The 24420-nt window shown below is 70.2% G+C and overlaps 7 protein-coding genes across 8 annotated transcripts; 5 read left to right on the forward strand and 2 right to left on the reverse strand.

Moving 5' to 3' along the window:
- Window positions 1-58: 58 nt before the first annotated feature.
- On the forward strand, window positions 59-2481 carry ANKRD2 (ankyrin repeat domain 2). The gene is made up of 9 exons (XM_082765481.1): window positions 59-783; window positions 894-1007; window positions 1082-1243; window positions 1348-1455; window positions 1536-1634; window positions 1727-1825; window positions 1925-2023; window positions 2125-2223; window positions 2299-2481. Exons 1-9 carry the CDS (start codon window positions 511-513, stop codon window positions 2401-2403), a joined length of 1158 nt encoding a protein of 385 aa, XP_082621607.1. The 5' UTR covers window positions 59-510; the 3' UTR covers window positions 2404-2481.
- A 740-nt stretch (window positions 2482-3221) lies between these two features.
- On the forward strand, window positions 3222-5454 carry HOGA1 (4-hydroxy-2-oxoglutarate aldolase 1). Its single transcript, XM_082764159.1, has 7 exons — window positions 3222-3465; window positions 3557-3685; window positions 3762-3889; window positions 4000-4134; window positions 4249-4345; window positions 4437-4570; window positions 4941-5454. The coding sequence occupies exons 1-7, from the start codon at window positions 3237-3239 to the stop codon at window positions 5088-5090; spliced, it is 1002 nt and encodes a 333-aa protein (XP_082620285.1). The 5' UTR covers window positions 3222-3236; the 3' UTR covers window positions 5091-5454.
- Window positions 5455-5556: 102 nt separating this feature from the next.
- Window positions 5557-7909, reverse strand: MORN4 (MORN repeat containing 4). Its single transcript, XM_082764160.1, has 4 exons — window positions 7775-7909; window positions 6852-6966; window positions 6657-6766; window positions 5557-6458 (listed from the first exon to the last, which is right to left on the reverse strand). Exons 1-4 carry the CDS (start codon window positions 7839-7841, stop codon window positions 6310-6312), a joined length of 441 nt encoding a protein of 146 aa, XP_082620286.1. The 5' UTR covers window positions 7842-7909; the 3' UTR covers window positions 5557-6309.
- A 186-nt stretch (window positions 7910-8095) lies between these two features.
- PI4K2A (phosphatidylinositol 4-kinase type 2 alpha) lies at window positions 8096-14509 on the forward strand. The gene is made up of 9 exons (XM_082765196.1): window positions 8096-8551; window positions 10337-10537; window positions 10770-10901; window positions 10986-11139; window positions 11695-11756; window positions 12207-12306; window positions 12567-12700; window positions 12991-13050; window positions 13168-14509. The coding sequence occupies exons 1-9, from the start codon at window positions 8144-8146 to the stop codon at window positions 13327-13329; spliced, it is 1413 nt and encodes a 470-aa protein (XP_082621322.1). The 5' UTR covers window positions 8096-8143; the 3' UTR covers window positions 13330-14509.
- Window positions 14510-14569: 60 nt separating this feature from the next.
- AVPI1 (arginine vasopressin induced 1) lies at window positions 14570-16849 on the reverse strand. 2 transcript variants are annotated; one of them, XM_082765200.1, is made up of 3 exons: window positions 15708-15727; window positions 15165-15462; window positions 14570-15087 (listed from the first exon to the last, which is right to left on the reverse strand). In XM_082765200.1, exons 2-3 carry the CDS (start codon window positions 15449-15451, stop codon window positions 15012-15014), a joined length of 363 nt encoding a protein of 120 aa, XP_082621326.1. In that variant the 5' UTR covers window positions 15452-15462; window positions 15708-15727; the 3' UTR covers window positions 14570-15011. The 2 variants fall into 2 exon arrangements, with proteins under 2 accessions (XP_082621326.1, XP_082621325.1); XM_082765199.1 differs by lacking the exon at window positions 15708-15727 and adding an exon at window positions 16738-16849 and having other exon boundaries at window positions 14571-15087.
- On the forward strand, window positions 16487-18406 carry MARVELD1 (MARVEL domain containing 1). The gene has a single exon (XM_082765198.1). It carries the CDS (start codon window positions 16657-16659, stop codon window positions 17182-17184), a length of 528 nt encoding a protein of 175 aa, XP_082621324.1. The 5' UTR covers window positions 16487-16656; the 3' UTR covers window positions 17185-18406.
- Window positions 18407-18652: 246 nt separating this feature from the next.
- ZFYVE27 (zinc finger FYVE-type containing 27) lies at window positions 18653-22986 on the forward strand. The gene is made up of 11 exons (XM_082765197.1): window positions 18653-18877; window positions 18959-19029; window positions 19135-19321; window positions 19452-19547; window positions 19707-19819; window positions 20109-20239; window positions 20530-20601; window positions 20960-21104; window positions 21335-21381; window positions 22043-22124; window positions 22265-22986. Exons 1-11 carry the CDS (start codon window positions 18669-18671, stop codon window positions 22327-22329), a joined length of 1218 nt encoding a protein of 405 aa, XP_082621323.1. The 5' UTR covers window positions 18653-18668; the 3' UTR covers window positions 22330-22986.
- The last annotated feature ends 1434 nt before the right edge of the window (window positions 22987-24420 follow it).

A 24420-nucleotide genomic window follows, 5' to 3' on the forward strand; every position in this document is an offset into this window, starting at 1 on the left:
TGTCTGTGAGGGTGCCCTGTCCCCGGCTGTCCCTCCCCTGTCCTCAGCCCGGTCCCCTGGCCAGGTCCCGGCGCATTAACTGTCCCAGCACGGGGCACGCTGGCCTCATCTTACAAAAAGGGAAAGCAAAATCCCGGGGGGCTGAGCAATGTCCCCGGCAGCGGGAACAGCTGCGGGCTCTGCCTGCCGGCCCCACAGCCCCGCGTGCGGGGGGCAGACCAGGTGGTGCTCGGGATGCTCCGGCCCTGAGGTCATCCTCCAAAGCAGCACGGAGCCGCCGCGAGCATCCTGACTGCCCGGGATGGGTGGCACGGGCTCAGGACCCGCGGGTTAACGCACACCACGAGCCAGCTCCATCCAGCCTCCGGAGCACCTCCGAGGGCTCCACGCACCCCAGGTCCCCCCCAGCCCGGCGTGGGGGTCCTGGGCGGCCGGCTGGGTGGGCCGTGGGTTGCTTTAAGAGCTGGCAGGAGGTGAGCCAGGGGCACCAGAAAGCAGCAGGGTGAGCTCATGGCTAAGCTGCCCCAGTCATGTGGAGCAGGCACAGCTGTCGGTGCCCTTGGGCAGCGGGACGGAGGGGCCGGCGGCATAAAGCCCCGCCGCCAGCCCAGCCGCCGGCAGCACCGGGAGCCAGCACCCGCAGTGCCGAAGAGGAGGAAGAGGAGGAGGAGGAGAGGCCGTATCCTGCCAGGCACTGCGCACGGAGCTGCCATGGAGCTGGACGTGGAAAAGGCCAAGGAGCTCATCGACCAGAAGCTGGCGGAGGAGGAGGAGGAGGAGAAGGTGGGTGCCGCGGGCTGCCGGCCACCCCGGGGACCTCAGCGGTGCCCGGGGGTGGCTGCCGGGGCTGCCCCAGGCTCCCAGGGCTCTGCAGCCCCCCCGTGTTCCTGCAGAGGATGAAGGGCGATGGCCCGCGGGAGCCGCCGGCCGTGGAGAGGATGAGCACCCCGGAGCTGGAGGAGGAGAAGCGGCAGGGCCCCCGCAACAGGGGCATCGAGGCCATCAAGGTGAGGGCTGGGAGCGGGGAGCGGGGTGCGGGAGGGAACGGCGGGGGCGAGCAGGGCGCTGCGTGTCCCCACAGGGCCAGGAGCGGGTGCGGAGGAGCTCGGTGGACCTGCGTCGGGAGATCATCGACGTGGGGAGCATCCAGCGCCTCATCGAGCTGCGCAAGCAGCGCCGCAAGCGCCGGGAGGAGCGGGCGGCCACCCCCGAGCCCCCGCCGCCGCCGGAGCCCCTGGAGATCGTACGTGAAGGGGGGCCCCGAAAAGCCGGGGTGCCCTGGAGGAGCAGCACGCGGGGCCCCCTCGTTGTCCCCGCTGCCCCAGCCCTGCCCTGCCCTGCCCTCAGGAGGGTCCCGTGGAGCCGGAGACCTTCCTGCGAGCCGCCGTGCAGGGCAAGATCCGCGTCATCGAGAAGTTCCTGGCGGATGGTGGCTCCCCGGACACGTGTGACGAGGTAGCGCGGGGCGTCCCGGTGCGCTTCGGGTCATGGGGGGGGGGCACGGCCAGCCACCAAGGCGGCACCTCGCCCCCCAGTTCCACCGCACCGCCCTGCACCGCTCCTCGCTGGAGGGCCACACGGACATCCTGCAGAAGCTGCTGGACAGCGGGGCCACCGTCGACTTCAGGGACCGGGTGAGCCTCTGGGCACGGGGCGGAGGTGGGGGTCCCAGGGGGGACACGGGGTGGCGGTGTCCCCCCCGGTGACACCGGCTCTGGGTGCCCAGCTGGACTGCACCGCCGTGCACTGGGCCTGCCGGGGGGGGCACCTGGAGGCCGTGAAGCTGCTGCAGGACCGTGGGGCAGACCTCAACCTGAAGGACAAGGTGAGGGGAGTGCAGCCCGGGGAGGGGGCTGTGCTGGGGGCACGGCAGGGAGGGGGGTGCTGATCCCTTCTGCTGTGTGTGTGTCCCCCCCAACCCCAGCTGCTCAGCACCCCTCTCCACGTGGCCACCCGCACGGGGCACCCCGACATCGTGGAGCACCTCATCCACTGCGGGGTGGACATCAACTCCCCGGACAGGGTGAGTAGGAGGAGCCCTCCACCTCCGGGGGTTCCCAGCACCGTCCCCGTGCCCCCCCCCGGGGGATGTGGGTGCACAGAGCCAGGCTGCGTGTCCTGCAGGAGGGGGACACGGCGCTGCACGACGCCACGCGCCTCAGCCGCTACAAGATCATCAAGATGCTGATCCTGCACGGGGCCGACATGATGGCCAGGAACCAGGTGGGTGCCGCGGGGCACGGGGGTGCCTGCACCCTTCGCTGCCACCCCGGTGCCAACCTGTGCCCGCGCTCGCAGGCCGGCAAGACCCCGACGGAGCTGGTGCAGCAGTGGCAGACGGACACGCGCCAGGCGCTGGAGACCAAGGAGCAGCCGCAGGGGGAGGCCGAGGTCCCCGCCTGATGGCAGCGGGCAGGGACCGGGGCTGGGCTCGGCGCCAAGGAGCGGGACCCAGCTGAGTCAGCCGTGTTAATAAAGCCAGCAGTGAGCAGAGTTTGGCTCCGGCGGGCTGCCCCGGGGAGGTGGTGGGGCCAGGAGGGGCTGCGTGGTGCCCTGACACCGAGCGTGGGGGTGGTGACACCCGTGGGATGGTCACACGAGTGGCTCGGTGGCAGGACTCGTGGCTGCAGGATGCCCAGGTGCTGTTTGTGGTGCTTCACAGCCCCGCCTGGGCACACTGCTGGGGGAAAACTCCAGCGAGGGCTGCTCAGACAGCAGGGGCAGCGCCAGCCCCTCGGTGCGTCCCCAAAACACGTGGTGCTGGGGAGCAGCAGCACTGCTCTGCATCACCAGAGCCATGCAAGGAGGGACACAGCAGCCCCCTTACGAGTTGTGCCGCTTGTGCTGGGCACCGTGCCCCTTGCTCGCTCCCCACAGACGTTCCCACTCGCCCGTGTTTACAGGAGACCCTACAACAACACCCAGAGCAGGCAAACGCTGCTCACACCCCGGGCCTCCCTGCAGTGCTTGCTCCCTTCCCGGCGGGTGCTGCAGCCCAGCTCCAGCCTCCTTAGCTGGGAAAAATGAGGGAAAGCGCAGTGGGTGCAGCTGGAGCCCACCCGGAGGGGTGCTGAGCTCCTTCCGCAGGCTCCTCCTGCAGGAGGGGAGAGCTCGCCCGCTCCCAGCCCCGTCTGCCTGCCTGCCCAGCGGGGCCGCAGCTCCCTCACGTGCCCCGTCAAACATTAACAGCCCCTCGGAGGGGTGGCTGGCACGGGCTGGCCGCAGCACCCGGCACCATGGCGCTCAGCACCCGCCTCGCCTCACCCCTCCGACCAGCCCTGGCGGCTCTGTGCCGGGCAGCCCCCGGGCAGCAGCGGGGGCTCAGCACCCCTCCCGGCCCGGAGCCCACCCTCGACCTCGGGGGCATCTTCCCACCCCTCGCCACCCCCTTCTCGGCCCTGCAGGAGGTGGACTATGCCCAGCTGGAGGCCAACCTGCGGCGCTACGCCAGCATCCCCTTCCGAGGTGAGCGCTGCCCCCGGTGCTCTGTGCGCAGCCCCCAGCCGGGCTTTGCGGGGCGGCGGGCAGCCCCTCGGGTACCTGCCTCGTATTTTAGGGCTGGTGGTGCTGGGCTCCACCGGGGAGTACCCGTACCTGGCCCCCCATGAGCGGCTGGAGGTGCTGAGCTGTGTGCGCCGCGCGCTGCCCCGCGACCGCCTGCTGCTGGCGGGCTCCGGCTGCGAATGTGAGTGTGGGGAGCACCGGGAGCACAGGGGGGACATCCCCACGGGGCGTCCCTCACCCCTCCGCCGCCTCCCCAGCCACCCAGGCCACCGTCGAGCTGACGGTCAGCATGGCAGAGGCTGGGGCTGACGCGGCGCTGGTGGTGACGCCCTGCTACTACCGGGGGGCCATGAGCAGCGCCGCCCTGGTGCGGCACTACACCGAGGTGAGCCGTGCCCGCTGCCCACCCGTGGCTCTGCCCGGGGCAGCGGGGTTGGGGACAGGTCCCCCCCCAGTGTCCCCGTCCCGCTCGCAGCTCCGCCTGGCTGCTCGCAGGTGGCCGAGGCGTCCCCCATCCCCGTGGTGCTCTACAGCGTCCCTGCCAACACTGGGCTGGAGCTGCCGCTGGAGGCTGTCCTCACCCTGGCGCAGCACCCCAATGTCATCGGCATCAAGGACAGCGGCGGGGACGTGAGTGAGGCAGGGGGAGCCAAGGCTGGCCCCAAACCCGTCCCCGAGCCACCCCCAGGACCCCACGGTGGGGACGGGGTGATGCGCGCCCCCAGGGACACCTCTCCTCCCCAGATCACCCGCCTGGGTCTGATCGTCCACAAGACGCGGCAGGAGGATTTCCAGGTGCTGGCAGGATCAGCCGGCTTCCTGCTGGCGAGCTACGCCGTGGGTAGGTGCTGCTGCTCACCTGGGGGCACCGCAGCGAGGCGAGGGGCAGCGACGCCCAGGAGCTCGCTGCCAACCTGCCCCCACGTCCCCAGGTGCCTCGGGGGGGGTCTGCGCCCTCGCCAACGTCCTGGGGGCCCCGCTGTGCCAGCTGGAGAGCCTGTGCCGCCAGGGCTGCTGGCAGGAGGCCCGCGAGCTGCAGCACCGGCTCATCGAGCCCAACGCGGCGGTGAGCGGGCAGCACCCCCCGGCACGGCTGCGGGGTGGGGGTGAGGGGTCCTACAGGGCTGGGGGGGTGAGGATGAGGGTCCCTGGGGGTGTGGGGCAGCCTGGGTGGGCAGCGCAGCGCCTGGCTGGGTTGCCAAGCCCAGGGTGGGAAATGCCAGCCCTCGCGTGCCAGGAACAGCGCGTGCCCTGGCACCGGGCACCCGCCCAGCCCCGGCGTGAGACCTGCAGGGTATTTATAGGCGGTGACGGAGGGAATCGCCGCGCCTTCCCGGGGGCCTCGTCCCACCGTGGGATGGCTCCTGCTGTCCTGCAGGGATGCTAGGTGAGCGGGGACCCATCCCGGGTGCATTGCTGCGCCCCCCTCCCTGCAGGTCACCCGCCGGTTCGGGATCCCGGGGCTGAAGCAGGCCATGGAGTGGTTCGGGTACTACGGGGGGCCCTGCCGAGCGCCCCTGGCCCCGCTGAGCCCAGCCCAGGTGGAGGAGCTGAGGGTTGCCTTCAGCAGCACCGGCTGGTTGTGAGCACCCAGCACCCGGCCCCGCAGCGCCGCCTCCCCCTGCCCCTTCCTGAACCGGGCAGCCAGGGACCACCGGGAGCTGGGGACGTGGCGGGGACACCGGGATCGTGGCCAGCAGAGAGCCATCTCACTCCTTCCTGCTGGACAGGGCTGGTGGAGAGAAAGCTCAGCACCCTGTGGCCACCCTCGTGTCCCCTGGGTGTGCCCCCAGCCCCGCCAGCCCCCAGGAGAACCCCCCCTGGGCTCCAGCTGCAGGGAGCAGGGCCTGCACCCCCCAGCTCCTTGCTGTCCCCATGTGGGCTGGGTGGCCCCGAGGTGTGGAAGCCCACGCTGGCCCTGCCACCCTCCAAAGCGCCGCGAATAAACCTGCCACCTCCCTCCGTGTCTGCGTTTGTGCCCGTGCAAGCAGCCTCCCTCCTGCCCCCAGCAACCAGCACACAGCCCGGGCGTTTGGCAACGTGGTTTACTCCGCTGAGGCCCGTGCAGGCGGCAGCACAAGGCAGGGGCGCAGCAAGGCACGGGGCTGGTGGGGGCACAGAGCGGCAGGGGGGGCTCGGCCGGGCAGGGAGGGATGCCAGGACCCCATGGCCCTGCGAGCCCGAGCGTGCCAGGGGTGAAGGCAGGCACCCGTGGGGACAGATGAGGAGCTGTGCGCACCCTGCCTGCACCCCTGCCGTGCCCCTATCCCTGCCCACCCAGCCCAGACCCCCCCTGCAGCCCTGCCCTCGCCCCTTGCCCAGCTTCTCGCTTGCCATCGCCGCCGTCCTCACCCAGCTCCCCTTTGGCGGGGATGTCCCCCAGGCACTGGGCAGGCTGAGCCCCTCGGGGGCACCGTGTCACCCAGCGCCGAGGGCACAGGCCCCATAGGCACCCTAGGCAATGGGGCCAGGAGCCAGCCCCGGCCCCTAGCCACCCGCCCTGCTCCCCGTGGCACGGTGGCAGCCCCGACCATGCCACCCCCAGCCCCGCTGGCGGCTGCTCTTGTGGAGCTGGGGGCAGAGCGGGGGCTGTGGGGAGAGCCAGGGCAGCGGGCAGAGGGAGAAGGCACCACGGCGGCCTCAGAGCCGCCCTGGGGCACTTGGGTGGGGGGCAGCGGGGTCCGTCCTCCCACCAGCAGGGTTTTGGCACGGGGGCCTGCCCGGCGTGGCAGGGGGACCCCTGGCCCTGCCGAGGGGGTGGCCGGCAGTGCCGTGGTCCTGCCGCCCCGCGGGGCCAGGGCACCGTCACGCCGTGAGGTTGTGGGCAGACTTGGAGGCGCTCTGCGCCCTCTGGATCACCGCCTGGCACTTCTCCCGCCGCAGCAGCTTGTTGTTCTCGAAGAAGCCCTCGTTGCGGGGCACCCCGTGAGAGCCGTCGGGGAACGTCAGGAGCCCTGGGGAGGGAAGGGACGGGAGTCACGGGGTCGGGAACAGCGCACACGGGGGCCAGGCCTGGGCAGACAGGGTGGGACACACCGGGAGGGCAGCACAGCAGGGCAGGGGCGAGCGGGATGTGCTGAGCCGGGGTGGGCACGAGGCCCCGGCTGCACATCCCGCAGCAGCAGGACCCCCCTGGGGTGCCGGGCACTCACCAAAACCGTCCACGCGCCCGCCTTTGAACTCGCCCTCGAAGGTCATGTTGTCGTAGCGGGTGAAGACGCCAACGCCGCAGAACTTGCCCTGCACGAACTCCCCCTCGTACCTGCACGGGGGGCACGGGGCTGGGTGTTGGGGGGCGCACACAGCCGGGGCAGGGCAGGGCGGGCCCTGCGGGGTGCTGAGCTCACCTGGAGCCGTCGGCGAAGCTGAGCACGCCACAGCCGTGGAACAGCCCGTTCTCAAAGTGCCCCACGTAGGCGCTGCCGTCGGCAAACGTCAGCTGGCCCGTGCCGTGCCGGCGTCCTGGGCAGTGACAGAAACAGGGACAGGCGGTGAGAGGCAGAGCAGAGCCGGGACCGGCCTGGCACGGTGGGGAGCAGCCACCCCCGCACCTGCGGGCTCAGCACCGGCCGCCCCATCTCATCCTGTCCCATCCTGTCCTGACCTGTCCATCCCGTCCCGTCCTGTCCCATCCCACCCATCCCGTTCAGCTCCATCCCATCCATCCTGTCCTGTCCATCCCATCCTGTCTAACCCCACCCCATCTTGTCCTGTCCCACCCATCCCATCCCATCCCATTCCATCCCATCCCATCCCATCCCGTCCAGCCCTGTCCAGCTCTGTTCCACCTGTCCTGTCCCATCCCATCCCATCCCATCCCATCCCATCCCATCCTATCCATCCCATCCCATCCTGTATCCTCCGTTCAACCCTGTCCTGTCCCGTCCCGTCCGCCCCATCCTGTCCCCTCCAGTCCCGTCACGTCCAGCCCCATCCCACCCCATCCCATCCCACCCCACCCCACCCAGCCCTGTCCAGCCCTGTCCCACCTGTCCCATCCTGTCCATCCCATCCCATCCCCTCCTGTCCCGTCCCGTATCCCCCGTCCAACCCTGTTCCATCCCACCCGTCCCGTCCAGCCCCGTCCCATCCATGCTGTCCTGTCCATCCCGTCCTGTCCAACCCCATCCCATCTTGTCCTGTCCCACCCATGCCATCCCATCCCATCCCATCCCGTCCCATCCCGTCCCACCCCACCCAGCCCCGTCCGGTCCCGTCCCGTCCAGCCCCACCCCGCCCCACCCCACCCGCCCCACCCGCCCGGCCCCACCTTCCTTCCACTCTCCGCGGTACTCCTCCCCGCTGCAGTACGTGAAGGATCCCTTGGTGAGCGTCATGGCCGCCTCCTCCTCCCGCTCCGCTCCGCGCCCCACCGGGGTCCCGCCGAGGGGCGGCGGCGCGCCCACCCCCCCCCTCCACCTCCCCACCTCCCCACCGCCCCGTCGGGCGGCGCCCCGCCGCCCCGCGTCCATCCGCGCTCCCCATTGGCCGTCCCCATGGCAACGCCTAGCAACGCGGCCTCTCATTGGCCTCCCCTTGCGCGGCTGGGGGCCGGCCGCCGCCATCTTGGAGCGGGGCGGGGCGGTGACGCCATGGCGCCGTGACGGGCCGGAAGCGCTGCGGCGGCTGCCGGGCCGGGATGGACGAGACCAGCCCGCTCGTGTCCCCGCAGCGGGCGCAGGGCCCCGACTACGGCCTCCCGGGAGGGGCCGTGCGCGCCCCGCCGCCGCCGCCGCCGCCGCCGCCCTCCCCGCCCGCTTCCCCCGGAGGCCGCGACCGCGAGCGGCAGCCGCTGCTGGAGCGCGGCGCCCGGGGCCCGGCGGCGGCGGCGGCGGCGGCGCAGGCCCAGGCCCAGGCGCAGGCCCAGGCGGCGCAGGCCCAGGCCCAGGCGGCGCTGGCGGCGCAGCGGGAGCGGAACGAGTTCCCCGAGGACCCCGAGTTCGCCGAGGTGGTGCGGCGGGCGGAGCTGGCCAGCGAGCGCGGCATCTACCCGCAGCGCATCTCGCAGGGCTCCAGCGGCAGCTACTTCGTCAAGGACCCGCAGGGGGTGAGCGGGGAGCGGGGGGGAGCAGAGGGAGCGGGGGCAGCCGGCCGGGCCCGCGGGCACGGGATAGGCACGGGGCCCGTCGTCTTGTGACCCGCCCGGCTCCTCCCCGCTGCTCCCCGGGATCTGCAGCACCGGGATCTGCCCCTCACGGCCCCGTTTATCGGCCCCCCGGAGGCCTGGCTGCGAGGCCGGAGCTCGGGGGGCTGCTGGGGGACGTGTGTGAGGAGCCGCGGTCCGTGCTGCCCTGGCCGTGCCGCCCAGCAGGTCCCCGGGTGCCCTGCCAGAGCGGGCAGGGTGTGGGGCTGGTCGCTGGGGCTCGCTGCACAGGGTCACCCAAATCTCCCTGCTGCCTGGCAGGGAGCACGGTGAGGGCACCCAGGGAAACCCCTTCCCTTGTGCTCCCCTCCCTGGGGGCAGCCAGGGACCTGAGCTGTGCCTTTATCTGCCTCCCCCAGCCGCAGGGGCCGTGCCTTCGTGCTGGCCCTGCTCCCTGTGCCCTGTCTGTGCTGTGTGGTTCTCAGAGCGAGCTGCTGCCAGCGCTGCTCCCCAGGCGCTGTGCTCTCAGGCTCCACTCCCTGCTCCAGGACTGGCATCGCTCCACTGTACCCCTCTGCACTGCGCCGTGCTCCATACTGCCAGAGCTCCCGGCAGGCTCAAACCCAAGGACACGTTGGCAGACTCTGTGGGGCTGATAAGGGGACTGGTTGTCTGTCCCCTCGGGCTCTGCCAGCTCAGAAGGGGTTCTCTGTGTGACCGTGGGACAGCTGACCTGCTCCCTTCCCTCAGGCCTCCCTCCCAGGACACACAGTCTAGCTCCCACCTCCCCTGGGCTGGCCTCTGGCCCTGACACAGTGGGATTGCCCCACCGGGGTGTTGGGACACACGTGTCACGCTTCCATGCTGTGGCAGGAGCTGGGCTAGGGGAAGTGCCACCCACTGTGTCCGGGGCTGGCCGCCCTTGGGGTGGAGAGCTGCTCCTGTGCTGCTGAGTCATCCCGAGGGGGCTGTGAGCCCGGGCTGCTGTGCAGACCCCTGGGGTGCCCGGCCCAGGGGCAGGTGGCCTCGCTTCTGCCCTGAGCCCTCGTCTCAGCTGTGTGGCTTGGCAAAGCTGGCTTGGTGACAGCACGGTGCCTAGCATGGGGCCTCTGAGCCCCTTGCAGCAGTGGGGGTACCTGTTTGGGACCTCCTGTGACCTCTTACATACAGAGCAAGCCTCTCTGTTGGGTCCTGCATTACAAAACTTTGTTTTTTGCTAAGGTCCTCCAGCTTGCTTTCTATTCTAGCCCCATTTTCTCCAGTCAGTTTGGGATCGACCCCATTCAATGGGTTGTGGAGCCAGGGAGCCCTATCCCCCTCTGTACCCCTGTGTGGAGGCAGGGAGCAGCAGTTCCCCCCTGGCCCCATCCCAGTGACCTTTGGATGGTGGAATGTTTACCAGGGGACAGCATCATCAGCGCTCTCCTGTGGGACAAGGAGTGGGGTGAGAGGGTTGGAAAGTCTTTGTGCACTGCCCACAGCACTCTGGGGTGTTTTGTCCCCAGTTGCTCTCAGGGGAGGTGTCTTTTATTGGGGGCTGCAGCAGTCCCCAGGCTCTCTCCCACCCCGGGAGGAATCTCCTGGCCGTGGGGGTGGTGACGGGAAGGGCACGGCAGGGCCGGGCGCTGCGGGAGCGTGGGCTTGGCTGAGCTGTGCTGTTAGGGCACAGCCTGGCCCTGCTGCACGCTGGCTCGGGGCGAGTGCCCTGGCCCTGCCAAGCCCTGAGCGTCAGCTCTTTTCTGCTCACAGAAAATCATTGGCGTCTTCAAGCCCAAGAACGAGGAGCCGTATGGGCAGCTGAACCCCAAGTGGACCAAGTGGCTGCAGAAGCTGTGCTGCCCGTGCTGCTTCGGGAGAGACTGCCTCGTCCTGAACCAGGGCTACCTGTCGGAGGCGGGCGCCAGCCTGGTGGACCAGAAGCTGGAGCTCAACATCGTTCCTCGCACGAAGGTGAGGGGATGGCTGCTGGCACCTCGTCCTGGGGAGGCTTTCACCTGGCTGCCCAGCTCTGCTTGTGCCCTGTCGCGTGGCCCTGCTGAGCTCTGGACCAGGGCTGCTCCTGCTCAAGCCACGGGGAGCCTCGTGCGGGGCAGAGCCTGCAAAACGCTGCGTCCTGTTTCGTCAACGAGCCTGTGACAATTGCCAGCTGTCCCTGCTGACCCCTGTGCTCCTGTCCCCCCAGGTGGTGTATCTGGCCAGCGAGACCTTTAACTACAGTGCCATCGACAGGGTGAAGTCCCGAGGAAAGAGGCTGGCCCTGGAGAAGGTGCCCAAAGTGGGGCAGCGCTTCAACCGCATCGGGCTGCCGCCCAAGGTAGGGCTCCCGGGTCCTGCACGCGCCTGTGGCCGCCCCCCCAGCCTCCACACCCCTCCGTAACGCGGCCTCTCCTCGCCTCAGGTGGGCTCCTTCCAGCTCTTCGTGGAAGGCTACAAGGACGCCGACTACTGGCTGCGACGCTTTGAGGCCGAGCCGCTCCCCGAGAACACCAACCGGCAGCTGCTGCTGCAGTTCGAGCGGCTGGTGGTGCTGGACTACATCATCAGGAACACGGGTAGGGCCAGCCGCCTGCTCCTGCCTGCACAAGCCCAGGCAGGGGCTCGGCATCTCCTCCTGGTGCCCAGAGCTCCTGGCAGCACTGCCTGCCTGCTGCCGGATGGCTTTGCCTCTGGATGGAGTGCGGCTTCTGTGGCTACGCACCACCGTGGCCGTCCTGTTCCAGGAGGTCTGGAGCCAGCTGGGACCTGCCCAGGTGCTGGGGTGAATGTTTGCCAGCTGCAAGGATCTGGGGACACCCAGCACCTGGCAGTGCTGCTGTATCCTACCTGTATCCAAGCCTGTTCCAGGCTGGAATGGGTTTGAGGCGCACTCCAGGGCTCACAAGCTGAGCTCTCCCTCTCTTTCCCTTGAGAGCTGGGGCTCAGTGGCTCTCTAGTATCCAGGGCAGGTTGTGTGGGGGTTGATGTGGCTTCCCAGGCCTGCTGCAAGCTCAAGGACTCTGGGGCAGAGGCTGGGCCTTGAAGTCTGCATAAACCTGCCTTGCCTCGGGGTGAGAGGAGGAGTTATCTGGCAGGGGCAGGCCCCCACAGCTGTTTTTCTCTCCCTGCAGACCGGGGCAACGACAACTGGCTCATCAAGTACGACTGTCCCCTGGACAGCGCGGGCGTGCGGGTGAGCAGCTCCTCCTGGGCAGGGGTCTGTGGGGCTGCCTGCTCCCCCAGCTGGCAGACGGGGAGGGGATTTCCCTGCTGGTTTGGGATTCCAGGCGTGCCGGGGCCTGATCTTGGCTGCTTGTTGCTCTCTGCGGCAGCGGGCTGTGGCCTGGCGGGACTTGGAGGAGGCACCTGGGCTCCGTGGGGGAAACTGGTCGTGCTGTGTGTTGTTGGACTTGTGTATCCTCTGCGGGAGGCCTGGGGGGGTAGCTTTGTTTTCACCCAGCCCAGAGGTGCCCCAGCATTTGTCCACGCCGCTCCCTGGTGGGCGAGGGGCTGTGTTACTGCTGATACTGCTGAGCCCCTGGTAGGCAGGGCAAAGCCCCTGGCAGCGGTGCCACAGGCAGTGGGAGATGGGCCACTCCTGCTGGGCGGCCTGCCCTGAAACTGGTGCTCTGCTGCTTTCCAGGACAGCGACTGGGTGGTGGTGAAGGAGCCCATCATCAAGCTGGCTGCTATAGACAATGGCTTGGCCTTTCCTCTGAAGCACCCGGACTCCTGGAGAGCATGTGAGTCCCTCAGGCTGTGCTGGGGCACCCTGCCCAGCCGTACAGCAATCACCGTCTGTCCTGGGGGCATCTTCCTCAGGGGCTGGAAGAGGCAGTGGCTGGGCTGCCCCTCTGCAACCCTTCCGGGGCCACAGACCCCCCTGCCTCGGGGGGGCTGTAGGAAGAGGGTGCCGGACCTCATGTCCCAGATGCAGGTGGTTCTGTACCCGAGGTCACCTTGCACCTTCCCTGACCCTGATGTCTTGTGCTTCCTCCCACAGATCCCTTCTACTGGGCATGGTTGCCCCAGGCCAAAATCCCTTTTTCGCAGGAGATCAAGGACCTGATTCTCCCCAAGATCTCAGATCCCAACTTTGTCAAAGACCTGGAGGAAGATCTGTATGAGCTCTTCAAGGTGAGCTGGGGAGGGGCTGAGGGTGGCTTGGGAGGAAGAGAAGCAGGGGTGGTGCTGGGGGTTCTCTGTCAAGACAGTGGTGGACAGAAAGGTGTTTGAGCTCCTCACACCATTTCTGGGCCAAAGCATAGCAGGGTTATCCCAGTGCCAGGAGCTGAAGATAAAGTTTTGGGGAGAAGCAGGAAACCTATGGGACAAGAGGGGAGAAGCTTGCTTGGGAAATAGTCATCTCTTGGGTAGTGTGGGACAGCGGGTGGATACTACCATGTTCTTGGCTCTCTCTCTTGCAGAAGGACCCTGGCTTTGACAGGGGGCAGTTTCACAAGCAGATTGCTGTCATGAGAGGCCAGGTAAGGCAAATCGGTGAGGCTCCAGAGCCTCACCCCATCTGTCTGTCTGGGGGTGCTGGAGCGCCAGCTCTGTTCCCTGGTGGGGCAGCTCAGGCTTTGCTCCGTTGTGCTGTGCAGATCCTGAACCTGACTCAGGCGCTGAAGGACGGGAAGAGCCCCCTGCACCTGGTGCAGATGCCACCCGTGATTGTGGAAACGGCGCGTTCCCACCAGCGCGCCTCCAGCGAGTCCTACACGCAGAGCTTCCAGAGCAGGAAGCCTTTCTTCTCGTGGTGGTAGCCGTGGGAGCCGCGGGCAGGGCTCAGCTGCCTCGGACTGGCACTGCGAGAGGAGCTGGGCCGCTCCTGTGGCTGGGATTTGATGTTCTGGGTCGAGCGAGCAGCTGTGGCTGGAGGAACCCGCAGCTGGAGCGGAGGAGCCGGGCGGGTTGGGCATGGTCCCTCTCCGGCTCCCTTGGAGCTGCGTGGTGTGCGTACAGCCCTGCCTGGGGAGGAGCTCAGGGGGAGGTGCGGGAGGTGGCTGCGAGCTGCAGCGTGCCTGGGATCCTGCCCGTGCCTCCTTTCCCTGGCCTGCATGCGGTTCTCAGCACGCCTGCTCAGGCCGGGATCCGTCCAGCCCTTTGCACCAGCTGCCGGCCTTCCTCTTCCCCGCTGTGCCTGCCGCTGGCTCCGGGGCTGGGAAGGCCTGGAGTGGGTTGTACTGCCCTCCCCTTCCTCAAAGGCGTGCTCTTTTTTCTCCTCCTCACTTTCTCTCTTCTGCCCCAACCCCATGCAAGCTGCTTTCCTCAGGGGGAGTTCCCGCTGCCTGTCGGTGCAGCGGGGACCATCATGAACGGCTGTTCTCTGGCTGGGGGCTCGAGGAGGGGATGTAAGGAGGATCCTGCTCTTGCCTGCTCCCCGGGGCAGGCTTGGGTACGGTCTGACACTAAGTGGAAAGAGGTGCTGGCTCGTCCTGCTGAAGAGCAGGCGGCTCTGGGGGGTGCTGGAGCCTAGCCCAACCCAAGTAGGGGTGCAGCAGCCTCGCCCTCACCCCAATCCATCCATCCCACCAGGTCCCCACAGCTGTTGTTGCTTGGCTTTTGCCCCTGCTCCCAGCACAACGCCCTGGCTGCTGTGCAGCCAGTTTCGGGCCAGCCAGCACGGCTCCAGCCTTGCTGTACCTAGTGACCCCCTAGAGGGATGGGGGGGCTGCTGGGGACAGCTGGAGGGGCTCTTCCTGCTATGGGGTGGGAGCCACACAGGAATTAGGGTACTGGGAGCACACGGGGACCAGTGCAGGCTCCTGGCTGTCCCTGTGCTGACAATCTGGTGGGCCTGATGTGGGTGGGCGAGGCGGCGAGCATCCCCTCTCCCCAGAAGCTGCTGAGCTGTGTTGTATAAAACGGTACCGGGGCTGCTGCCTGCGTCTGCTTGCCTTGAGCTGTGGCTTTCCCTGTCGCTGAGGAGAGCTGGGGGTGGGTCTCGCTGCCCTGTTTGCCCATCCTCGGGGGGGTGGGAGGGAGACGAAGGCTGGCTGGGGCTCTGCTGGGGGGGCTGGGAGGGGAAGGCAGCTCACCTGTCTCCTGTGAGCGGAGGGGGCTCGGCCCCGGCTGTGCTGAGGATGCTGCGAGCACAGGGGAGCGGAAGCCAGACCCCAGCTCCCCAGCCAGGCCTGGCTGCGTCTCCGACCGCCCCCACCTGTATTGTTCTAATGCACTGTAGAAATGTATGTAATGTATTTAAACCATGCAACCGGCTGAATAACAGAGCTGCCGTTCGCCTGGCCTCCTCCTTGTCTCAGCGGCTGGGGGGCGTCCCGTGGAGCTGAGTCCAGCGCAGCAGCCGGGATCCAGGATCCAGGTCGCAGCCGCCTCCGCCCCCTTTTATTGCCCTCGTGTCCCCTGCACTCAGCGTCCGGGGCGAGCCTGGCCAGCGCCGCCGTCCCGCAGCCCCCCGGGGCCGGTTCCCGTGCCGCCCGGCCGCTCAGCGCTGCTGCTGCGGGGATCCCGGGGCCGCCTCAGCCCCGCCGCCGCCGGGCTCCGGCTCCTTCTCGGTGATCCTGCGGGGAAGCGGCGGGTGAGGGCTGCTCGGCCCGGCCCCGGTCCCCCCCGCCGGCCCGGCCCATCCCGCACCTACCGCAGGCGGCCGAAGCGCCGCAGCGCCGCCGTCCCGAGCCCGTGCTCGGCCGCTCGCCGCCGCCGCCGGAGCCGCCGCAGGGCCCGCGCCATCCGCCGCTGGCCGCCGTACCGCCACACCAGGCGGGCGCGCTCCTCGGGCCGCTCGGCGCCGCCGCTCCGGAACAGGCTCCGCAGCTGGGGCAGCCCCACGCCCTGGAAGATGTTGCCCGAGGCCCGCTTGCGGCCGCGGGCTGCGGGCGCCGCCGGGCCCGGGGGATCGCTCACCACCGAGGCCGGCGTGCCCATGGCCCCGGCCGCTGCGGGCACCGGAGAGAGGCGGCGTGAGGCGAGGGCAGGCCCCGGCCCGCCACCGGCAGGCGGCGCGGATCGCGGCCCGCCCAGCACTACCGGGCACCGGGCACCGGCCCCCCCCCGGTACCGTGCGGGGCCGCGGAGGGCCCGGCTCGGAGCGGTGCCCGGTGCCCGCCGCCCCGCCCCGTCCCGCCCCGCCGTGCCCCACTTTCCCCCCGCCGCCCCGTGCCCGCCGGCCCCGCGCCCAGACCTGGCGGCGGCCGCCCCTGCCCCGTGCCCCCGCCCCGCCGCCGCCGCCGCCGCGCCCGGTCCCGCTGCGCTCCGCTCCCCGCCGCGGGGTCCGCGCCGCGCGCCCCTTCCATTCACCCGCCGGGCCCCGCCCCGCCCCGCGCCGCTCCGCCAATCCGCGGCCGCCGCTCGCCGCCCCGACCAATCGGCGCCCGGAGGGGGCGTGGCCGCACCGCCTCCCGGAGGGGTGGGCTACGTGGCGCCCGTGACGTCAGCGAGGCGAGGGAGGCGGGGAGCCCCCGGGGGGCGCGGCCACGCCCCTGGGCGGTGCCCGCCCGCGTCACTCCGAGGGGGAATCCCGCGTGACGTCACCGGGGGGACCCCGGCGCGCGGGGTCCCGCCAGCGCCCCGCGGCCCCGCGCCGGGACCGGGGGGACGGGACGGGACGGGACGGGGCTGGAGGGGATGGGACGGGGCCGGGTGGAGGGGACGGGACGGGAGGGACAGGACGGGACGGGACGGGATGGGTTGGGATGGGACGGGACCGGAGGGGACAGGAGGGAGGGGGCGTGATGAGACGGGATGGGACGGGAGGGAGGGGACCGGAGGGGACGGGACGGGACGGGGCTGGAGGGGCGGGGAGGGGATAGGACGGGCCCGGAGGGAGGAAGCTTGACGGGCACGGAGGGGACGGGCCCGGGGGGGCCGGAGGGAGGGAACGGGCCGTGCCCGGAGGGGAGGGGACGGGAGGGGCCGGGAGGGGCTCGGCCGAACCCCGCCCGGCGGCGGCGGGCAGCGGCAGGCCCCCGGGCGTCCGGTGGGCCGTCGGAAGGCGGGGCGGGGGAGGAGGAGAGAGGCCCCGCGCGGGGGGACCGCTACGCGCCAGATGTTTGGCAGCGGCCGGCGGCCCGAATCGCTGCCGGGGCGCTGAGTCCCGCCCGAGCCGCTCCGCAGCGAGGCAGGGCCCCGCCATGGCCCGCACCGCTCCCCCCGCCGCCCCGCCGCCCCCGGGGCCGCCGGCCCGCGGCTCGCTCAGCCTGCACCGCGCCTACCTGCGGAGCCCCCTGGGGCTGCTGCGCCTGGGGCAGCTGGTGATGGGCGCCGCCTTCTGGGTCACCGTGGCGGCCCACAAGTACGAGGGGGCGGCCCACTTCGCCCTCTTCGCCGCCGTCCTCGTCTGGCTCCTCACCCTGGCCCTCTTCGGCCTCAGCCTGCTGGGGCGCTGGGCGCTGGTGCCCTGGCTGGGCTCCCGCTGGCTGCTCACCAACCTGCTGCACGACCTGGCGCTGGCCGTGGGGCTCTACGCGGCCGCCACCGGCATCATGGGCTACAAGGCCGGGCGCAAGAGCTACTGCAACCTGCCGGGCTACAGCCAGCAGTGCCTGTACGGCGCCTACCTGAGCGCCTCCGTCTGCGGGGCCGTCACCGCCTGCCTGTACCTCTTCTCCGGGCTCTACTGCCTGTCACGGCGCTGCCGGGACCAACGCGACATCATCTGAGACCCCGCGGCGCTCGGCTCCCCTCCTCCCCGCGCGTGGACGGACCACAGCCCCCCTTCAGGACACCGTGACCCCGCCGCCTGGCCCCTCCTGGCTGACTGCACCGCGCTTCCTCCGGAGACTCCCGCACGGACGGGTGGACAGACAGACAGACAGACAGAGGCCTCCCCCGAGCACGGCTTGCCCCGCGTCCCGCCGGGACAGCGTGGACACCCGCCTGCTGCTCGGGCCCCTTTCGCACCCCTGGACAGAAAGATGATGGACGGACGTAGGCGAGTCGAAGGACCCGAACGGGATGCCCTCAAGCGGGACCCTGATTTCTGGGAGCCCCGCGGGGCCCTGCCCAACTCCCCCGCCCCAGGCCCCGCAGACGCCCCGTGCTCAGGTGGGTGCCAACGCTGCCCCCAGGGGGAGAGGGAGCCCGGCCTGGAGGAGCCGAGCGAGGGGCAGGGGTGGGCACAGCCCCCCCAGCCCACCGGCAGCCCCTCGTGCCGTGCCCAGCGCTTGTGTTGTTGTTCTCTAATGGAGGCTGAGATTTTGGCTTCCCCAGCCCGGGCCCCTCCTCCTGCCCAGCCTGAACACGTCTGCTTTCTTCCTGCAACTGCGCGGGGCGCAGCCCCTCCCCGCCCCGCAGACACCCGCGGCCCGCTCCGGATGCTTGGCACAGCTCCCCCCGGCCGTGCCTCCGCCCTGCCCCGCTCAGCGGCCGGGCACCGAAGCCTCCGGCGCCGCCAAAGCCTCCAGCGGCTGCCGCCCCCCGGGCAGGGCAGGGCAGGGCAGGGCAGGGCAGGGCAGGGCAGGGCGGGGGGCTGAATGCCTCTGCCCTCGGGGCTGGAGCCGGCTGCCCCCGGGGCCAACGGGGCTTTTGTGCGCAGCTCCCCGGCTCCGGCTCTGCCCCGCGGGGAGGGGGCGACCCCGACCCACCGGGACCCACCGGGACCCACCGGGACCCACCGGGCGGACACCGGCGGCGGGGCCAGGAGCGGCCCCGACGGAGCCGGGGGGCGTCGGGGGAGCACGGCCGCGCCCCCGCCTGCTGAGGACGCGCCCCCTGCGCCGCGGGGCCGTGCCCGACGCCTCCTCCGCTGCCGGGGGGGGCCCCGCAGCCCCGTGCCCGGGCCGGTCCCCGCACGGTGCCCCCCGCGCCCGGTCCCCGCGTACCCCCCGTGTGCCCCCCGCAGCCCCCGGGCTCGGCTCCCCAATAAAGGCTTTGTCGGCGCTGCCTGCGTGTCTGGGCCTTCACTGGGGGCGGGGGGGCACCGGGAGGGGGGCAGCGGGGAGCGGGGAGCGGGGCACCGGGAGCGGGGCGGGTACCGGGAGCGGGGCGGTGGCCGCGCGCCGCCACTTCCGCCCTTCCCCTTGCCCTCACGGGGGCGGGGACTCCGCGCTTCGCCCCGCCCCCTCCTCCCCGTCCTCGCTCTCCGATTGGCGCCGCGCGCGTGACGTCACTCCGCAGCGGGGCGCGCTCCGGGAAGGCTCCCGCCATGCAGGAGGCGGCGGCGGCGGCAGCGGGGGGGGGCGGCGGCGGCGGTGCCGAGGCGGTGCCGGGCGGGGCCGAGCCCCCTGCCCCGGAGCCGCCCCCCGGCAAAGCGGCCGCCTTCGACCTGCTGGGGCTGGTGCGCAGCTACCGGCGGCTGGAGCTGTACCTGGAGCCGCTGCGGGACGCCGCCCAGGCCGTGCGCTGCCTGCTCCGGTAGGTGCGGGGCGGGCCGGGGGCTGCCGGTGCCTGCCGGTGCTGCCCGCCCCTGGCCGCGCCTTGTCCCCCCCCCCGCAGGTGGCAGCGGCCGCTGTGCTCCCTGCTGGCCTGCCTCGGCATCAACCTCCTGCTGCTCACCTTGGACCGAGGTGGGTGCGGGGGGGGGTCCCCGGTGCTCCCCGGTGCTCCCCGTGCTGGTCCCGGTGTCACGGGGCGTAACGGGGCGTAACGGGGCGTAACGGGGTGCCCTACAGCCGCCTGGTACTCGGTGCTGGCCGTGCTGGTGCTGCTGCCCGCCCTGCTGGGCTACCTGCAGGAGACGTGCCGTGCCCGGCCGGCGCAGCGGGAGCTGGCTCGCAGCAGGAGGCACAGCGTGCGCAGGGAGGAGCTGCGCAGCGTGCGCCTGTCCCGCCAGGAGGCCCTCGCCCAGGTCAAGGGCTTGTGAGTGTCCCCACGATGTCCCCTGCCACCGGGCGTCACCCCCCCCCGGGGGGTTATAGGGGTGCCCGGCAGCCTGGCTGTGTGTGTGTGTCCGGGGGGGGGGGTCCGTGAGCCGGGGGTCTCGTTGCAGCCTGATCCAGCTGGAGGGCTTCCTGAGCGCGCTGTGCTGCAGCTGCGAGGCGGCGTACCGGGTGCTGCACTGGGAGAACCCCGCTGTGTCTTCCCAGTGAGTGGGGCCGCGGTGGGCACCCCCGGGTGGAGATGGGGGGGGGTCCGAGGGGCTGTGATTGATGTGCTTGGGGAGGGTGGGCAGAGGAAAGGGGGGGTTTGTGCTGTAGGGGACACTGATCTGCCTCGTCCGATGCGTCCTGCTGCGCCTCCCCAGGTTCTACGGGGCGCTGCTGGGCTCTGTCTGCATCCTCTACCTGCTGCCGCTCTGCTGGGTCATGGCCATCCTCAACAGCACCCTCTTCCTGGGCAACCCCCAGTTCTACCAAGGTGAGAGCCCTCCCTGGAGGCTGTCTGCGTGGGGGGGGCTGGGGAGAGGCCCCCTGAGGCTGGGCTCCCTGCCCTCCTCCTCTCCCAGTGCCCCTGTGTGGGGCTCTGCATGGGGCCTGTCCCCAGCCCAGCGGCTCCCGACGGGTGTGTGGGCAGAGGGGGGCTCAGGGCACGGCAGGGAAGGCTCCTGTGTGCTCACAGCCCTCCTGCGAGGCTCTGACAGCTGCTGGGCGGAGGGGCTGGGGAGACGGGAATGCCCCTGGCTCCAGCCCTGGTCCCCTCTCACCAGTGATGAAGGAGCTCAAGGCCTCCATCGAGCAGTGTCTGGGCACCAAACCCCTCGAGAGCGCCCCGGAGCCTGCCGAGCCCCTGCCTGCTGCCGCCCCCCCGGACCGGACCCCCACGCCCACCAGCACGGAGGTGAGGGGCGGCAGGGCTGGGGCGAGTGGGGTGGGAGCTGCGGGGCCACCGGGGCTGGCTGTGCCTCCGTCCCTCTGCCCACGGGCAGCTTTGGTGTGCCTGGCCTCAGGGCACGTCCCGAGCTACCGAGGGGCTGCCCTGCGCTGCTGGGGTCTTGGCTCAATCCCACTGCGTGTTTAGAGCCTCACCCCACCTGGGGACTCGCCCTATGGGGCTGCTGGGGGGCTCTTGGAGGCGGGGGTCCTGCTGTGGGCAGGGATGGGGTGGGCAGGACTCTGAATCTCTTGCAGGACCTTACCCCTGGCAGTGTGGAGGAAGCGGAGGAGGCAGAGCCTGATGAAGAGTTCAAGGATGCTATCGAGGTTTGGGCCTGGCGGGGAGCAGGTTGGCCCTATAGGGTGGCTGAGAGGGGCTGGGGCTGCTGGGGGGGAGCAGGGTCGGTGCTGGGGAGGGCAGGAGCGGGGCTGGGCACCTCTGCAGCCTGGCTCCACCTGTACTGCCTGTCCTTTTGTCCCATGCTGCGGGGAAGGAGAACCAGCTGCTGGTCCTGGTGAGTAGTGCCTTGCTGGGCTGTGCAGGGGGCGTCAGCTCCCGGCTGCCTGCGCTGGGTTTGGTTTGGTTTGGCGGTGCCTCGTGGCCATGCCGGGGAGCTCCCCGCTTTCCTGCCCGTCCCTGGGGGCAGGCTGTCCCGCAGCCCCCACCGCCCCCTGCTCTGCGCAGGAGGACGACGAGGGCTCTCAGTGCTCAGCAGACTTCGACCTCAGCCTCCCGGACAACGGCTTCATGAGCAAAAACGACGTGATCCGCAGCAAGGTGTCGCGCCTGACCGAGCGCCTGCGCAAGCGCTACCCCAGCAACAATTTTGGTGAGGCTGGGGGCCCGCACCGCGGGCTCTGTGCTGCTCCCAGTGCACAGCCATGCGAAACGGTGTGCTGTGGTGCCTGCTGGGGCTGTGCTGGCACCTCCAGCGGCCTCCCCCTCACCAGGGGGTGTTTGCGCCCCTCCTGGGACGAGCAGGGGTGGCGGGGTCTTTACAGCAGGCGTGGGGGGTCCCAGGGAGCAGAGCTCTGCCTGACCCTGCCCTGTCTGTCCCAGGGAGCTGCACGGGCTGCGGAGCCACCTTCTCCGTGCTGAAGAAGAGGGTGAGTCTTCGGCTTCTCCTCACTGCCCCAGCGAGCTGTTGACAGCGGCTGGAACAACTTGGCTCTGCCCTTCTGCTGCAGCTCCGGCTGCCCTCGGTCCCGGCGTGGCAGCGGGTGACCTCAGCTAAGTGCTGGGTGTTGTCACATACCGGCTGCTGCCAGGGAGCCTTTGTGCCTTGGGAAGCTGCCCCAGGCTCACCCGCACGTGCTGCCGTGCGAGGCGCCTGCTCCGTGCCCTGGTTTAGCTGTTGCTATCTCAGCACTGCCCAGCACTTCCTCATCCCTGCTCCAGATGGGTATTGATGGCTCTCTCCCTGCTGCCTCCCGAGCTCCAGACTCAGGGCTCCCTCCCCTTTTCTCCTGGGTTAGCCTGATGCAGATTTGGCAGTCTCCGGAGCTTGCATCCCTCCAGGGTTACAGCATAGGAAATTGCAGTCTGTAAACCTCCCGGAGCCTGTGGCTGCAGTGCTCTCCTGTGGTGTTAGAGCATACTTGCATGCATGGGCACCTTGTCCTGCTGTTGTCGGGCTGCCTCTCTGTTAGCAGGGCTCTCTCCCCCTCTCCCCTCCAGCCGGGGATGCTGCTGGCAGTGCCCTGGCCCTGGAGCTTGCTGGGCAGCTCCCGGTGCTGCTGTTAATGCCCCACCTCTGTCTCTCCCCAGCGGAGCTGCAGTAACTGTGGGAACAGCTTCTGCTCCAGGTGTTGCTCCTTCAAAGTTCCCAAGGCCGTGATGGGAGCCACGGGTGAGTGGAAGGGGGAGGCGGGCGGCGTGTGCCCCCTCCCTGAGTGAGGGGTCTGCAGCAGGTCGTGGCTGCGATCCCAAGCCCTCAGCGGGTGCTGTGGTGGAAGGGGGGCGCCTGACACCTGCTTTCTTCCTTCCCAGCCCCGGAGGCTCAGAGGGAGACGGTGTTCGTGTGCGCGCTGTGCAACCAGGTGCTCACCAAGTGAGCGCTCACCAAGCTCCTGGGCCCCTGCCCTTGCTGCCAGGAGCCCGCTTCCCTGCGTGGTGTCAGCGCCCTGCCGCAGGACGTCTGTGCTCGCTGCTCCCCCTGCCAGCACGGGGCTGGGGGCAGACCCAGGCGGTGCCTGCTGCTCCACGGGTCCCTGCGGCTGCCCCCACCAGCCCCGTTTGCTCAGGGGGGCTCCCCAGCACTGACTGCGCCCTGCTGAGAGCTCGCCCAGGGCCTGGCTCAGTGATGGAGCAGCCGTCCTCCCTCCTCCTGGCCCTACCTCCACCTCCTGGCAGGGGCACAGCAGCCTTGGGCTCTGTCCTGCCCTTCCTGAGCACCGTGCGGGGTGGGGTGACTGCTTTTGGGATCAAGTCGGAGCTCTGCCTGCGTTCCCAGGAGCCGTGACCTTGGTCCTGGCTCGGCTGAGGCCCTGCTCATCCCTCCCGTGCTCCTTGGCCTCGCTGCCTTCAGGTTTAGCCCCCGTCCCCCTCCCCGTTTGGCTGTAGCCGAGGGTCAGTGAGGGCTGGGCTGCGGCGAGAGCCCTCCGAGTTGGTGCTGCTCTGTGCGTAGTGACTGCTGCTGCTGCTGCAGGTAACGGCTGTGTACATAGGGGATGCCCAATAAAGCTCTTGCCACCAGCCAGACCTCGCCTTGCCCCTACAAAAACCATCCCATTCCCTGGTATCTCCGCAGCCTTGGCTCCTCTCTCCTGCGTGTCTCCCGTTCCCCGGGGCTGGGTGCTGCGTGGAGCTGCTCCTTGGCTGTGCCAGGGCCTGATCCTGGTGCCGGGGGGCGAGCTGCGTGCCCTGCCCAGGCGGTGGTCCCGGCAGCCGCCCGCCCGCACAAGGGTGACCTTTCCCTGCGCCAACAGCGCAGCTCGCAGCTATCCCAGGAATGTGACCCTGGCTGCTGTGCAGCTGGGAACGGCCGCGGCCGGGCCCCCCGCCAGCCAGCTGCAGCTCCCCGGGGGGGCCGGGCCCCGGGGCTGGCAGTGCCCCCACCCCCGGGCTGACACCCACCGGCGGGGGGATGCTCTGGGGGCGCGGGTCTCGGGGTACCCTGTGGTGCGGGGCAGCCTCTGGGCTCCTGGACCCCTTTATCGAGCCCTGCCCTGGGGAAATTTGGGGAGAAGCTGAACTCTGCGTGCCCAAAATGCGCTGGGGGGGTGCTGGGGGGGATGCTGGTGTGCGGAGGGCCAGCTCGGGCCGGGGCACAGGGAGAAGTTACTCATCTTCCTGCAGCCAGCCCTTGGCAGGACGCAGGCTGTGTCCATGCGTGCCCAAAGGCCCCGCAGGAGGAGCTCGGTGACGCAAAGCACAGAGGGCTACAGATAACCGCGGGCTGCGGGAGGGGGGATTTATTTGCGCCCTCCCCGTTCTGCTCTCACATAGCTGCTGCTGTTCATTCCCACGGCAGCGCGCTCGGCAGCCTCGGGCGGAAAATACCTCCCAGCAATAGTGGAGTTTTTCTCCCCCTGTTTTTTTCCACCTTGGCCGGAGCAGAACCCACCTGCCCCTGCGCCCTGCGCCTTGCTGGCTGCGGGGCTGGAGCACACCCCGGGTTTGGTGCCCCAGCGTGGGGCAGGTGGGTAAACAGGGCTGGGGCAGGACGGGGACACCCTGCTGCCCCCCGAGCAGCCAGCCTGGGGTTCTGCTGGCACCCACGCCCTGGGGTGCCCGGGGATGGGGCTGCCCCATCCAGCATCTGCAACCTCCCTGTGCGCACCCCAAAGCTCCCAGCCCTCTGCAGCTCCTGGAGCTGCGGATCGAGCCAGGACCCTTGGCTGCCCCGTCCCCTGCTTCCCAGGGTCCCAAGAGCCACAGGGAGCAGGACCCAGGCTTCTCCGAGGCAGAATAATTTACTGGGGGGGGTCAGGTTGGGATGGGGGGATGTGGGGTGCAGCGGGGCTGGGTTGGAGGTGGGCTCCCCCCTATTGAGCCGAGTGGGATGGGAGGGCTGGGGAAGCCCAGGCAGTGGCTGTGCACCTCCAGGCACTTGGCTGTGGGAGCTGGGGGCAGTCTGTGGGCAGCAAGGAGCTGCCTTGGCTGGGGGGGTCCCTGGAAAAGGGAGGGGGGGGTGATCCACGGCT

The sequence above is a fragment of the Aythya marila genome (assembly GCF_965140915.1).
Source record: "Aythya marila genome assembly, chromosome: 7".
In the NCBI taxonomy this organism is placed as follows: Eukaryota; Metazoa; Chordata; class Aves; order Anseriformes; family Anatidae; genus Aythya; species Aythya marila.

Excerpts from the sequence above, each read along its gene's own strand:
- ANKRD2 (XM_082765481.1), top strand. The coding sequence starts at position 511 with ATGGCTAAGCTGCCCCAGTCATGTGGAGCAGGCACAGCTGTCGGTGCC. Across the intron at positions 1,244-1,347 it reads CGCCGGAGCCCCTGGAGATC|GAGGGTCCCGTGGAGCCGGA; the intron begins GTACGTGAAGGG and ends CCCTGCCCTCAG. Across the intron at positions 2,224-2,298 it reads ACATGATGGCCAGGAACCAG|GCCGGCAAGACCCCGACGGA; the intron begins GTGGGTGCCGCG and ends CCGCGCTCGCAG.
- HOGA1 (XM_082764159.1), top strand. The coding sequence starts at position 3,237 with ATGGCGCTCAGCACCCGCCTCGCCTCACCCCTCCGACCAGCCCTGGCG. Across the intron at positions 4,346-4,436 it reads GCTGGCGAGCTACGCCGTGG|GTGCCTCGGGGGGGGTCTGC; the intron begins GTAGGTGCTGCT and ends CCACGTCCCCAG. Across the intron at positions 4,571-4,940 it reads TCATCGAGCCCAACGCGGCG|GTCACCCGCCGGTTCGGGAT; the intron begins GTGAGCGGGCAG and ends CCCTCCCTGCAG.
- MORN4 (XM_082764160.1), bottom strand. The coding sequence starts at position 7,841 with ATGACGCTCACCAAGGGATCCTTCACGTACTGCAGCGGGGAGGAGTAC. Across the intron at positions 6,967-7,774 it reads CCGCGGAGAGTGGAAGGAAG|GACGCCGGCACGGCACGGGC; the intron begins GTGGGGCCGGGC and ends GTCACTGCCCAG. Across the intron at positions 6,459-6,656 it reads CGGGCGCGTGGACGGTTTTG|GGCTCCTGACGTTCCCCGAC; the intron begins GTGAGTGCCCGG and ends TTCCCTCCCCAG.
- PI4K2A (XM_082765196.1), top strand. The coding sequence starts at position 8,144 with ATGGACGAGACCAGCCCGCTCGTGTCCCCGCAGCGGGCGCAGGGCCCC. Across the intron at positions 8,552-10,336 it reads TCGTCAAGGACCCGCAGGGG|AAAATCATTGGCGTCTTCAA; the intron begins GTGAGCGGGGAG and ends TTCTGCTCACAG. Across the intron at positions 11,757-12,206 it reads TGGACAGCGCGGGCGTGCGG|GACAGCGACTGGGTGGTGGT; the intron begins GTGAGCAGCTCC and ends GCTGCTTTCCAG.
- AVPI1 (XM_082765200.1), bottom strand. The coding sequence starts at position 15,451 with ATGGGCACGCCGGCCTCGGTGGTGAGCGATCCCCCGGGCCCGGCGGCG. Across the intron at positions 15,088-15,164 it reads CGGCGCTTCGGCCGCCTGCG|GATCACCGAGAAGGAGCCGG; the intron begins GTAGGTGCGGGA and ends GCTTCCCCGCAG.
- MARVELD1 (XM_082765198.1), top strand. The coding sequence starts at position 16,657 with ATGGCCCGCACCGCTCCCCCCGCCGCCCCGCCGCCCCCGGGGCCGCCG.
- ZFYVE27 (XM_082765197.1), top strand. The coding sequence starts at position 18,669 with ATGCAGGAGGCGGCGGCGGCGGCAGCGGGGGGGGGCGGCGGCGGCGGT. Across the intron at positions 20,240-20,529 it reads CCACGCCCACCAGCACGGAG|GACCTTACCCCTGGCAGTGT; the intron begins GTGAGGGGCGGC and ends AATCTCTTGCAG. Across the intron at positions 21,105-21,334 it reads CTACCCCAGCAACAATTTTG|GGAGCTGCACGGGCTGCGGA; the intron begins GTGAGGCTGGGG and ends TGTCTGTCCCAG.